General features: G+C 48.3%; 1 protein-coding gene across 1 annotated transcript; it reads right to left on the reverse strand.

Annotated features, from left to right (window-relative positions):
• Positions 1-3,279: 3,279 nt before the first annotated feature.
• LOC308585118 (lipocalin-like) lies at positions 3,280-12,342 on the reverse strand. The gene is made up of 6 exons (XM_081190701.1): positions 12,135-12,342; positions 10,616-10,755; positions 8,657-8,733; positions 8,137-8,247; positions 7,233-7,334; positions 3,280-4,612 (listed from the first exon to the last, which is right to left on the reverse strand). The coding sequence occupies exons 1-6, from the start codon at positions 12,231-12,233 to the stop codon at positions 4,587-4,589; spliced, it is 555 nt and encodes a 184-aa protein (XP_081046827.1). The 5' UTR covers positions 12,234-12,342; the 3' UTR covers positions 3,280-4,586.
• Positions 12,343-12,635: the final 293 nt, after the last annotated feature.

Consider the following 12,635-nt stretch of genomic DNA (forward strand, 5'->3'; position numbering starts at 1 on the left):
TGCTGGTGACCTCAATGCCCACAAGTGCGTTCCTCCATATTTACTGCCCTATACTGGGGGTGGGAATCAGACCCAGCCTTAGCTGTTTAGTCCAGGGGAAACCAATGTGGTGTCTTCTAGATGTGTCATTTGGTTGACAGATGGAGCTGGCTTGAAACCTGTGCCAAGAGCCATTGCTTTCTTGCCAGTGGGCAGACACTCCCAGCCAGCCGCAATCAAGAGAGAGAGGAAGTGGCCTGCAAACTAATCCTGCCTTTATCTAAATCCTCCTGAAGCTTTCCTAAATCCCCTTGTGCAAAGGCCTTCCCGCTGAGCCAAGCTGCCTTAAGAGAAAATGTACACAATACGCCCCCTTCAAATTACTGGCTTCTTAAAACAAACAGCAAAACCTGAAGGACCTCAACTGCCTCCCAGTTGGTGTGTGCCCAGAGCAAGAAAAGTGGTAGAGGTTGATTCATAGATTCATAGAATTGTAAAGGGACCCTGAGGACCACCTAGTCCATGGGTAGGCAAACTAAGGCCCGGGGGCTGGATGCGGCCCAATCGCCTTCTCAATCCGGCCCGCAGATGGCCCGGGTATCAGCATGTTTTTACATGAGTAGAATGTGTCCTTTTATTTAAAATGCATCTCTGGGTTATGTGTGGGGCATAGGAATTCGTTCATTTTTATAATAATTTAATAATAATAATTTATTATTTATACCCCACCCACCCCATTAGGGGAAATAGGAAGCCCCGAAAAAATATTTTTTTAGATGTCCTTTTTATGTTGAGATTCATAGAGACACCATTTATCCTTTGCTGAAGAGGCCCGCCAATCGTTCAGACAAGTCTAAACTTAATTCTCTCCTCTTAGGCAAAGATAACAAGACAAACTGGCTGGTAGCCAGATTCTGTGCCCAGATTTGTAGGCACAGATCATCCTCTAGAATAAAATAGCTCACTAGGGAAATGCTGAAGTCGCCTCAGGGTCAATTTTTATGGTAGCCGAAATCTCAGTTGTACGTGTATATGTATATATATTAATTTTAACTCATGAGCTATTGCTGCAATCTGCTCTGATTGCATATTTTATCTTTATGAACGCTGTTTTATCGTGTTATGTTATGTGAGCTGGTCTTTGACTGTAATAAATTATCTATCTAACTATCCCACCAATCTGGCTGGGTTTCCCCAGCTACTCTGGGTGGCTTCTAACAGAATATTAAAATACAAAATAATAATAATAATAATAATCCAGCTCCCCACAAGGTCTGAGGGACAGTGGACCAGCCCCCTGCTGAAAAAGTTTGCTGACCCCTGAATTAGTCCAACCCCCTGCAATGCAGGAATATGCAGCTGTCCCATTCAGGGATCGAACCTGCAACCTTAGGGTTGTCACCGCTATGCTTTAATCAACTGAAAGGCATGGGAACCTTGCTCAGGAAAAGAGCGGAGCATCCTATTTGGAAGGGGGGCGGGGAAGCAACAATATTGAAATAATGGGGGACTGTGGGTGGCATTTACACATTTAGACCCACTGAAATGATTGAATATAGCCAGGAAAAAGTTCGTACTGGGAAAAGTTGGCCATGGCAGTTCATGCACTGGTAACTTCAAGACTGCATTACTGCAATGCACTTGAACCGGGAGCAGCAGTTAGTGAACAGTGCTGCAGCACAATTGCTAATAGGAGTGAGGCCTTCTCAGCATAGAACACCAGTGCTCAGGAATCTGCACTGGTTGTCAGTCTGCTACTAGGCTAGGTTCAAGGTGTTACTGTTAGAATATAAAGCCCTTAACAACTTGGGGCCAGTTTGCCTGTGAGTTGGAAGGAAGGTCTCATTTCCGGAGCTGCTGATCTCTTCTTTCTGCAGCTCTGCTTTGCACCCATTGTCAGCTTCATTCCATCTCCTGTTTTTCAGGCCCTTTCAGGCCCCTGCTTTCATCTTCAACCCTATCCCCAAGCCTCCTACACCCTCCTTTTTGCAACTTACTTTGAAGAAGAAGAAGAGTTTGGATTTGATATCCCGCTTTATCACTACCCTAAGGAGTCTCAAAGTGGCTAACATTCTCCTTTCCCTTCCTCCCCCACAAAAAACACTCTGTGAGGTGAGTGGGTCTGAGAAACTTCAGAGAAGTGTGAGTAGCCCAAGGTCACCCAGCAGCTGCATGTGGAGGAGCGGGGAAGCGAACCCGGTTCACCAGATTACGAGACTATCGCTCTTAACCACTACACCACACTGGCTTTGCATCCCCATTCTTACTCTTACTCCCTTTTTTCCTCCACCCTCCTTGTCAATTTTCTCAACTCTCCCCTACACACACTTTTCCCACACTTCCTTTTCTCTCCTGATTTGGCCGCCCCCATTCAACACCCCCCATACTGATAATAGAACCAAAGAATTGTAGTGTTGGAACGACCCCAAGAGTCATCTGGTACAATGCCCTGCAATGCAGGAATCACAACTAAAGCATCTATGACTGATGGCCACCCAACCCCAACCTCTGCTTAAAAACCTCCAAGGAAGGAGAGTCCATAACCTCCCAACTGAGACAGTTCCACTGTCAAACAACTCTTTAGCTGAGATTCCTGCATTGCTGGGGGTTGAACTAGATGACCCTGGGTGTCCCTTCCAACTCTTGTTGTTGTTTAGTCGTTTAGTCGTGTTCAACTCTTTGTGACCCCATGGACCAGAGCACGCCAGGCACTTCTGTTTTCTACTGCCTCCCGCAGTTTGGTCAAACTTCAAACTCTACAATTCTATTATTCTAACATCTGTGCCAGACAGTCACCCATACACTCTAGCTATGCATGCAGAAGAGCTTGACACTCACCCTGCTAAAAGGACCAGAGACCTGGGGGAGTGCCAAGCTCTTTTTTGTTTGAGACAACCCTAGAATGCTGCTGCCAGCCAGTGTAGGCAGCAGTGGGCTACATGGATAAACAGCTTGAAGGATTAAGACAGCCTTCCTAATGCATTTGATAGACACTTCAAGCGCCTTTGAGTAATAATAATAATAATAATAATAATAATAATAATAATAATAATAATAATAATAATAATAAAAATTTAAAATTTAAAAATCTGAGGGGGGTATCAGTAAAGGCAACTCTGGGAAGAAATGCAGCATTTCCTGATGGCAGGAACTGATACTTTTTGTAGGAGGAAATATTACCATATTATGACATTATAATAGTAGTAACAAATAATAATTAATGTACCTGCGGGCAGAGGATTAAGGGAGTGTGTTCCTGGAGATTCCCCCAATGACAAAACCAAAACATCAACACTACCATTTTGTGTGACATTTTTTATTTTTAATCAAGGATCAGCTTTTACAGGGGTGGGTTAGAGGTGAAAGATGCTCATGGCTGAATAGGGAAGAGGTGCTACGTCAGCGCTGGAGAAGTCAAGGATTGGCAGACGGGTCAGAAAATGGGGCTTCCTTGCTCGAAGCAAAACCTGGAGCTTGAAAAGGAAAGGGTGTGTGTGTGCCACATATTTCTGCATTCTGGATATAATCCCAACCACCAACCAACAGATTCAGAAGTCTCAATTCCCCTTGGTGATGTCCTAGCAAGCTCAGCCCTCTGCTGGGTGCAAACTACACACAACTGTATTTGTTGACACACCATGACCGCAGAACTCCCTGCCACCAGATGTGGCTCTATTAGCTTTAAAAGACAGATTCAGAGGTCTATCAAGAGAGCATCCATGTACAGAAACAGTCTCCTTCTCAGCAGCCCCTGCTGAGGATGAGCAGCTGAGCGCAACTATCACATCGATGCCCAGCTCATGAGAAAACAGGAGACTGGGCCCTTGGCCTGAATCAGCAGTAGGCAGTCATTGCGTCCTGAAGAATTGCCATGGCTGATCATCAGGCCAACCTTCTGTGGGCCTTCCCGAAGCCAACCTGCAGCCCCACAGATGCTCCCAAACAATGAAGGCCTCTCTTGCTCCTTTGAAATCTCTTCCATGCCTCTTCTCTCTCTCTCTCTCTCTCTCTCCCTCTCTTTCTCTCTTTCTTTGTCATCTAAGCAAGCACAGAGTTAAACTATGGAGGCAATGATGGCCACCAATGTTGGGAGATTTAGAAGAGGATCGGACAAACTCATGGAGGAGAGAACTATCTCTGACTACCAGACATGGCTATAATCCGCCTCTGCGGTCAGAGGCAGCCATGCTTCTGAATACCAGTGGCTGGAAACCCAGAAGGGGAGAGGGCTCTTGTGATCAGATGCTACTTGCAGGTTTCCCACAATATGCATCTGACCGGCCACTGTGAGAACAGCATGCTGGACTAGATGGGCCATTGGTCTGATCCAACAGGCTCTTCTTATGTTCTTAAACAAGCAGCCCTCGGCACTTGTTGCTCAAGACAGTGGCCTGCCTCACACATAACACACATACCATATCTGACAAACCATGCTTTGCAGAGCCCTGCGCACTCCTTCCCCAGCAATTGACACACATGCGCTGTCAGGGTTTATGAGGAAAGGCCTTGGGACAGACACGTATGTGCCCCAACCTTTTGATTTCTAGAAATGTAACACTGCCCACCGCTTGCCTCTCCCACGAGCCACAGAGTAAAAGGCAACTCACCTACACATCGTCCGTCATGCAAAGATCTGTCCGGAGAGAAGGCAAGGAGAGGGATCAGGGAGTGGTCTAAAGGCATTTGAAGGTGGCAGGGGTGTGTGTGCTGCATGCTGGTGAGCAAAGGGTTGCTTTGCTACCCAGGGCACAGTCCTGTGTGGCCACAGCTCTGGAACAAGGGCACCCAGAGGTCTTCTAGTCCAACCTTGGCCACACACGCACCACTAGGCAAGCCCATCGCACTCTTGCATTCCCTACTCACTAACACCCCCCCGCCCCACAATGCAATTCAGAGTGTCCGGCTGCAAGAGACCAAACGTGGCTTATTAACCATTAATCTATGTCTAGATGCAAACTCCCCTCTGTTGCTCACACTGGGAATATGGGATGCATGACACATAAGGCCAGATATCCTTAATTTTTAATTTCAGCAGGAAACTTGTTTATGCCTGTTTCTCCTCTGTGCTCAGTTTTTCCTCCTCCGCTTTCTTCGTATACCCCCTGCTAAAAATCTAGAAACAGGACCAGCAGGCAGATCAATTGTCAGTGTGCTGTGGATCCTGAACATACATCAGCTGAAAAGAAAGAATATAATATGCTTTTTATGATATACATGGGCTATAGCATGACAATGGTGATGGGTTTTAACTGTGAGCTGCTTTGGGAACCAGTCCTGGTGAGGATGCAGGTGGTGTGTCCCCACATGGATCTGCGGAACTCAGTTCCCGTGAAACCAGGCAAGCTCCACCTGACTGGTATTTTCAGATGTTCTTATCTGATTCATCTCCTCTTTGTCATTTTCAAGAGTCGAATTTAAATTGGGGCTTTCCAAAAAAATTGGTTGTGCACTTTGATTTGTTGCAGCATAGGTTGGCATGGAGCCCCATCATTCGTTGATTTTGTGCCAGCTCTAAGACTGCTGCACATTTCTGATGTTTCTAAAAAGCTGTGTTCAAATGGTGTTTCATATTTTGGGGGAGATTTTTCTGAGTTCCGTATTTGTACACGTCATGGAGATCTTATTCTTAAAAAGGCATGTGATCAATGTATTAAATCAATGGGAAGGGAAAGAAAACAAAGCAAACTGCTGAGATTCTATGTTTTGGCAGCCAGAGCTTAAGAGTGAAGGAATATTTTGGGTTTCAGAATTCGAAATACAGACAGACCAGGCAGGAACTAGACCTGTCAGGGGACTGCCATTGGAACAGGGAAGGGAAGTTGAGGGGCAGCTGGGTTACAGGGAACCTCCGAAAATCTTGTGAAGCAGTTCCTCTTCCTGTGGTGGGGAAAGCCACACCTCCAGTGGGGAAGAGGGGAAGGGACCAGAGGATGCTGCTGGGAGCCTCAGCACCACTACTTGCCAAGCTTGCCAGGAGGGAAGCACGCCTCTTCCATCTTCCACCCTGCGCCTTCCACCTTTGTGTAAAACGCAAAGAAGGAAGGAAAAGGCTGGGGGTGACTAAGCTATTATGTTGGGGGAGGACCTGGAAACGACCACTCCCGGATTCTGCTAGCAATTGAGGCAGACATGAATTTGTGCTTCTGCACTGTAAATAGTTTTGCACCAAAATAAAACCTGTAAAAGACAGGTTGGAGTCCTGACTGGTTACTCACGAGCAATCACCATTGCCATCTGACAGGACCCCTTTAAACCAAGGATGGGGAACCACACTGCCCTCGAGAAAATTTCTTTGGGGCCGTGTGCCATTGGTGAGGCAAAACTAAGTGCTGCAATGGACTAGACTTTACCTACGTCCTAGCCTAGTGGCTGCTCAAGTGGGCAGTGCAAACTTCTGGTGACTGATTACCTAAGGTGGGGTGATAAGATTCTCGGGGGCACCAGGGGGTGATGGAGGTGTAAATGACCTTCAGGCTTTGAAACAGGCACTATCACTGGATCAAACATAATTTCAATTGCATTAATTAAACTAAATAGTTTAATTAATGCAATTAATTAATGCAATTTAATTAAACTAATTAATGCAATTTAATTAAACTAATTTCAATTGCATTAATTAAACTAAACTAAATAAACTTAAAGTGGATTTTGAATCAATGCACAATCAATGGCTACTGCTCTAAATGTCATGGCCCTTCTATCTTGCTTAGTGTACCTCCTCCACGAGAGGTGACAACATGAGAACGGGGCCTTTTCTGAAGTGGCTCCCCATTTGTGGAATATTCTCCCCAGGATGGCTCACCTGGAGCCTTCATTATACACCTTTAGGTGCCAAGTGAAAAAGTTCCTTTTCAACAAGACCTTGGGCTGATTAACACTCTATTTACGTTTAAATGTGTTTTGGGGGGGGGGTTGTTGTTCCGTTGTTAGCGTTTTAATTATTTACTTGTGCTTTTACTTTGTATTTTTATCTTGTGAACCACCCAGAGGTCTTGTACTGAATGTCGGTATATAAATCTAATAGATAAATGAAAATGAAAAATAGTGTGTTGTACAAAGCACTATTCCAAATAATGCCTTTTCTTAGGATAGGATGGGGGCACTGGGATGGGTTTTTATGGTATCAAGGGGAAGGGGCCTGAATTGCTGCCCTCTGTCCAAGCAAGCAGGAGGCATGATAAACCCCACATGGCAATCCCTAGAGGAAGAAACCTGAGGCCTGTCCGGCTCCTGCTCCCAGTTCTCCCACTTACCAGTGCTGGGCAAGAAGAGAATGTCCTCATTACCAAGCCCCTCTGCCAAGGCCAGCTGGGTGAACTTCTCCCGCAGTTCGGGACTCAGCTCCTTGCTTCTACCTGTTGGGAAAAAGCACCAATGCAAAAGCCAGCTCCAGATTGCTGGAATGCAAAACAGGATGTTGTGGTTTGCTGCTGTACTGCTGGAGAAAAGGTGGAGCCTATTCTCTGTACTGAGCACCAGATGTTAGCTCAGAGTGTCATATGACCTGTGCTGGAAGTACAGGGGAGGAGTTGTGTCTCTTCTGATGGAGTCTGAAGGGAACAGTCGCATTTCTATGTACTGTTGAGTGACAGGAATAAACATGTAAAAAGGACTCCTGTCTGTCTCATTTCTCCTCCCTGGGAGAATGCAGGGAGGGAGAGAGAAGCAGAGAAGCAGAGGGTGTGTTCTATCTCACATCTAATGAGAAGAATCGCCGGGTTTGTTTACCTAGCCTGCCGGAAGGTAAACTCAGTATCTCGCTCAATTGCCTCGGGGGAGGCCAGGTACCTCTGACTGTGAGCGAAGATACTAACACTACCTGCCACCAGAAACACAAAGTGCTGTTGAGCAAGGAGAGTTGGTAGAGCAGTTGGTAGAGAGTTGGTAGAGCACGAGACTCTTCATCTCAGGATGTGGGTTCGAGTCCCATGTTGGGCAAAAGGATTCTTGCCCTGCAGGGGTTGCACTAGATGATCCTCCCGGTCCCTTCCAACTCTCCAGCTCTCCTGCCACCCAATCAATCTGTTGCAATAAAACCCAGGCTCCCCAGTCCTCTGTCCCCAAGGGGAACAGCGCAAGCCAGAAGGGCGGGGGTGGGGGAGCAGAAGGGAGGAAGGCTGCCCCCTGGTGGCAGAGCAGTGGGAGGAACAGACGTACCATACAGTGTTACCATTGTCAACTTCTTCATGTTTTGCTCCTTGGCATACAGCAAGGCGTACTCATCGTAGTTGGTCTCCACCACACGGACGTCATGGCGGTTTCCAGAGCCTGGCATCGAAGGAGGCAAGAGAAGAATGGAAATGGAGCCAGCAAGGAGACACAGCCACACACCCACACCCCATCACTGCCAGACACTGGCTTTGCACACCACGCAAATGATTCCTGGATTACAGGGGGTTTGACAAGATGAATCTCGGGGTCCCTTCAAACTCCAATTCTATGATATAAATGGTGCTAGCCACTGGCAGGTTGGTTTGGTTTGGCACCCACCCAACCCCCAGCTGCTAGAACCAGTTTCCCTCTCCGTCTGGCAAGGGATGGCTCTTCCTTGCCCTGCTTGGAAACAACCAGGAGGGATTAAGTCAGAAAGGCGCCAATCTCTTTCCCAACCCATCCCAGACTGAGGGTTGCCTGGCCGCTGCCCAGCCAGACGGGAGATGACGTGGCTCTCACTTACGTGGGCTGGTGTATAGGAATCGGCCAGGCTGCTCAGTCCGGACAAAAAGGCTTTTCCTCGTCTCGCACTCATTGAGCCTAGAGCAGAGAGAGAGCATGACAGTGATGAAAGAAGGAGAAGCACAGGCAGCCAACTCAGGAAGCCTCCTGGCTTACGGGAACAACCTTCAGGGTTTTGAGTTTGAGGAATCTCAGCTAAAGCATCCCTGACAGATGGCCATCCAACCTCTGCTTAAAAACCTCCAAGGAAGGAGAGTCCATCTCCTCCCAAGGGAGACCGTTCGACTGTTGAACAGCTCTTACTGTCAGAAAATTCTTCCAAATGTTCAGCTCAAATCCTCTGGAGGGCACCAGGTTGGCAGAGTCTCGCTTATGCAATGCTCTTGGGTCACATTTATAAACAAGTACATACTGTAAATCTAGGGATGCAGGTGGCACTGTGGGTTAAACCACAGAGCCTAGGGCTTGCCGATCAGAAGGACGGTGGTTCGAATCCCCACGACAGGGTGAGCTCCTGTTGCTCCTGCCAACCTAGCAATTCGAAAGCACGTCAAAGTGCAAGTAGGTAAATAGGTACCGCTCCGGCAGGGAGGTAAAAAACATTTCCATGCACTGCTCTGGTTCGCCAGAAGCAGCTTAGTCATGCTGGCCACATGACCAGCTCCCTCAGCCAGTACGCCAGCTCCCTCGGCCAGTAAAGCGAGATGAGCACCGCAACCCCAGAGTTGTCCATAACTGGACCTAACTGTCAGGGGTACCTTTACTGTAAATTTACAGCTGGGTTCCTATAGATGAAGGATTCGAACACAGACCCACAGAGCTGCATACAGCCCTGGTGAAAGGCAACCCATGAATATCCTCATTTTACAGGTGGGGAACACAGAGGCTGAGAGATGAGAGGCCAGTGCAAGGCCAGCCGTGGCAGAGGATTTATTTTATTTTCCTGCTATTGTTGAAATATTGGGAGTGAAAACTCTCCACGGATCAACTGCAAATCAGCCCCCTGGGAGATGCCAGCTTGCTTCTGTCCACATCTGCACAACATCTGTCTATTGCAGAATTTCTATGGGCTGTCTAAAACAATAATAGCAGCTTCAAGCGGTGCATCATTAACCTGTGGAACTCCCAGTCACAAGGTTTGTGGCCATGGGGTTGGATGGTTTTTCTTTTTAAAGGGTTCTATGGATGCAAGAAGAAGGGTCCATTGCTGCCAACAGTGATCAGTGTTGAAAGCACTATGGAACCTCTATGTCAAAAAGCAATGTACCCTTAGAGGTCAGTTGCTGGGAGAATGCAACAGGCAAGGGTCATTGCCTCATGCCCTGCTTGGGGACTTCCCCAGGTCATCTGTCTGTTCATATTTGGAAGCAGGAAACTGGGCTGGGTGGATCTTTTGCCTGATCCAGCCTGGCTCTTCTCATCTTGCCCAGCATCCTGACTCCAGGATCAGTTCAGCATGGAGCGCTTCCAAGCAAGGCAGCCGCAGTCTCCCATCATATCTGGGCATCAGTGTTCCCGTGCTCCAGTGTGGTGTAGTGGTTAAGAGCGGTGGACTTGTAATCTGGTGAACCGGGTTCGCTACCCTGCTCCTCCACATGCAGCTGCTGGGTGACCTTGGGCTAGTCACACTTCTCTGAAGTCTCTCAGCCCCACTCACCTCACAGAGTGTTTGTTGTGGGGGAGGAAGGGAAAGGAGATTGTTAGCCACTTTGAGACTCCTTTGGGTAGTGATAAAGCGGGATATCAAATCCAAACCCTTCTTCTTCTGAACATGGAGGTTCTGCTCCTAGCCTTCTGTGCTGACAAAAGACCCACCCCTCCATTAATCTTGCTCATCCCTGATTTTTGATGCCATTGTGACCAGAGGCCTGTGCAACATCCCACAATATTAATTCCATCTGTCGGGTGGGGGGGGGGGCACGCCAGGCCAAGGCTTGGCAGCCCAACTGTGCCTCCTTACTTGGGGTAAGTGGAGGTGACATCCAGGTCCCCGTCCTCCGTGGTCACGACCACCGTGGTACACATCTTCATCACCTGCTTCTTGTCCTTGAACCAGCGGGCGTTGGAGCCCAGGGCGATGCTGTACCATTTCCCTGTGAACTACAAACACAGGGACTGCTTTAGCACAAACGTTTTGCTCTGGAATCTGCTGCCTGGCCAAATGGGTGGGGGGGACGCAATGCCTCGTGGGCTGATGGGAGACCCCCAGTTCCCTGATTTATAAACCTTTCCTTATTGCTTGCCAGCCCACTGCGCTGCCCTTGGCTCTTCCTCCCTCACACTTGTGCTAAAAACCATGCAAGCTTCAGAGTAACATAGGGGTCTTCTTTGGCCTGGGCATTAAAGACGCAGGGAGAGGAGAGGCATACGGACACCTCTCTTTGGAGTAGCTTTGCCTAAAGAAGAAGCCTCTTCAGATTTCCCCTCCAACCACCGTAAATTAAGAAACTTTGGTGGAAAACTCTCTCTTGGAGCACATAAGCCACACAATTAACAAGGCTAAGTCAGAATTAGCCCTCTTCCTCTCTTTGTTGTGCCCCTTGCTGAACACATTTCAGGGGGGGAGGGGGACACAAACAAACAGATTATTTCCAGAATTTCAAAACACCTTCCCTATTTATTCCCAGCTTCTGAGATATGAAAAGCTCTAGCTCCCTGGGTAGAGCAGCTGTTTCACTGGCAGCATCTCCAGGTGGGGCTGGGAGAGGTCCCCACTTGAAATCCTGGCTGCTGCCAGCCAGTGTTGACAATACTGGGTTTGCTAGATCAAGGGTCTGACTTGGTCTAAGGCAGCTTCCAAAATTCCTGTACATACAGATCGTTGGCACAGGCATTGTGTAACGAGGTAGCGAGTGAGTTTCCTTCTCATTCCTTTTGCACAGGCAATAGCCAGACAATGAGAACATTCTCACGTCGGTCATCCTCTCTTCTTGTCCTCCACATGACTTGGCTTGGAGTTGAAGCATACGTTTTTCAATGCCTGGAACATGCCAGCGGAGACACTGAATGACAGGCAAACTTCTGAGCCAAGTCTCTCTCCCAAGGAGGTCCCTTTCCAAGATCTGAGCTGTTCAGGGTCAACTGAAAGACAGCCACTGTGACATAATGGCTAGAGCACCAGACTAGGACCTGGGAGACCAGGATTCAGTTCCCACCCTCAGTCGTGAAGCTCCCTGAGTGTGTGGCCTTGCACCAGCCACTGCCTCTCTCAGACTAACCTCCCTCACAGGGTTGTTGTTTGGATTAAATGAGGAGGTGTGTGGGTCATGCACGCCACCTTGACCTCCTGGAGGGGAAGCTGGATGGAAATGCAATAAATGAAATGAAATAAGTCATTTCATTTCAGATTCTGCAAGGGTCCCGGGCAGACGATCCAGGGACGGGGCTTGCTAGGTTTAAGCCAAGCTCCATGCAGACAACTGAACTCAGCTCTTTGGCCCCTGAGCTGGAGGCGCGGGGGGGGGGGGAGGCACGGTTACCTGATCCTGCTGGAAGTCAGGCTGCACAGCCACTTCAGCCTGTACCTGGGACAGGCAGCCCAGGGTCAGGGCAAGGACGCTGAAGAATTGTGTCCGCATTGTGCCTAATGCTCTCCTGGGTCTGCTGCTGGCCTCTCACTGCACAGCCTGTCCAGAAACCCAGGCCAGCCGGCTATTTATTGGCCAGCAATGCTTCAGGGTGGGATCACGCTGACCTCTCTTCCCCCCCACCCCCACTGATATCGTCTGTTACACAAAGCAGAAAGAGAGAGAACAGGGAAAGAACATGAGAGGGCGGAACAGCTGCTGCAATTTCCCACCCGCTATTCCCCCTCTGAAATGCTGACTCCCTACTGCGGCCTGGAGCAGGGAAGGGTTTTGAAGTATTGGGGCCTGGTGCACTCTGCTGGCACTCTGCTTCTGCATCACCGCAGGAAATTTGGTGAATGATAGAGATAAAGGAGAGCAGGCTATAGTTTCTAGCAAAGCAACAATGACCAG

The sequence above is a fragment of the Podarcis bocagei genome, assembly GCF_964188305.1.
Source record: "Podarcis bocagei genome assembly, chromosome: 4".
NCBI classification, from domain to species: domain Eukaryota; kingdom Metazoa; phylum Chordata; class Lepidosauria; order Squamata; family Lacertidae; genus Podarcis; species Podarcis bocagei.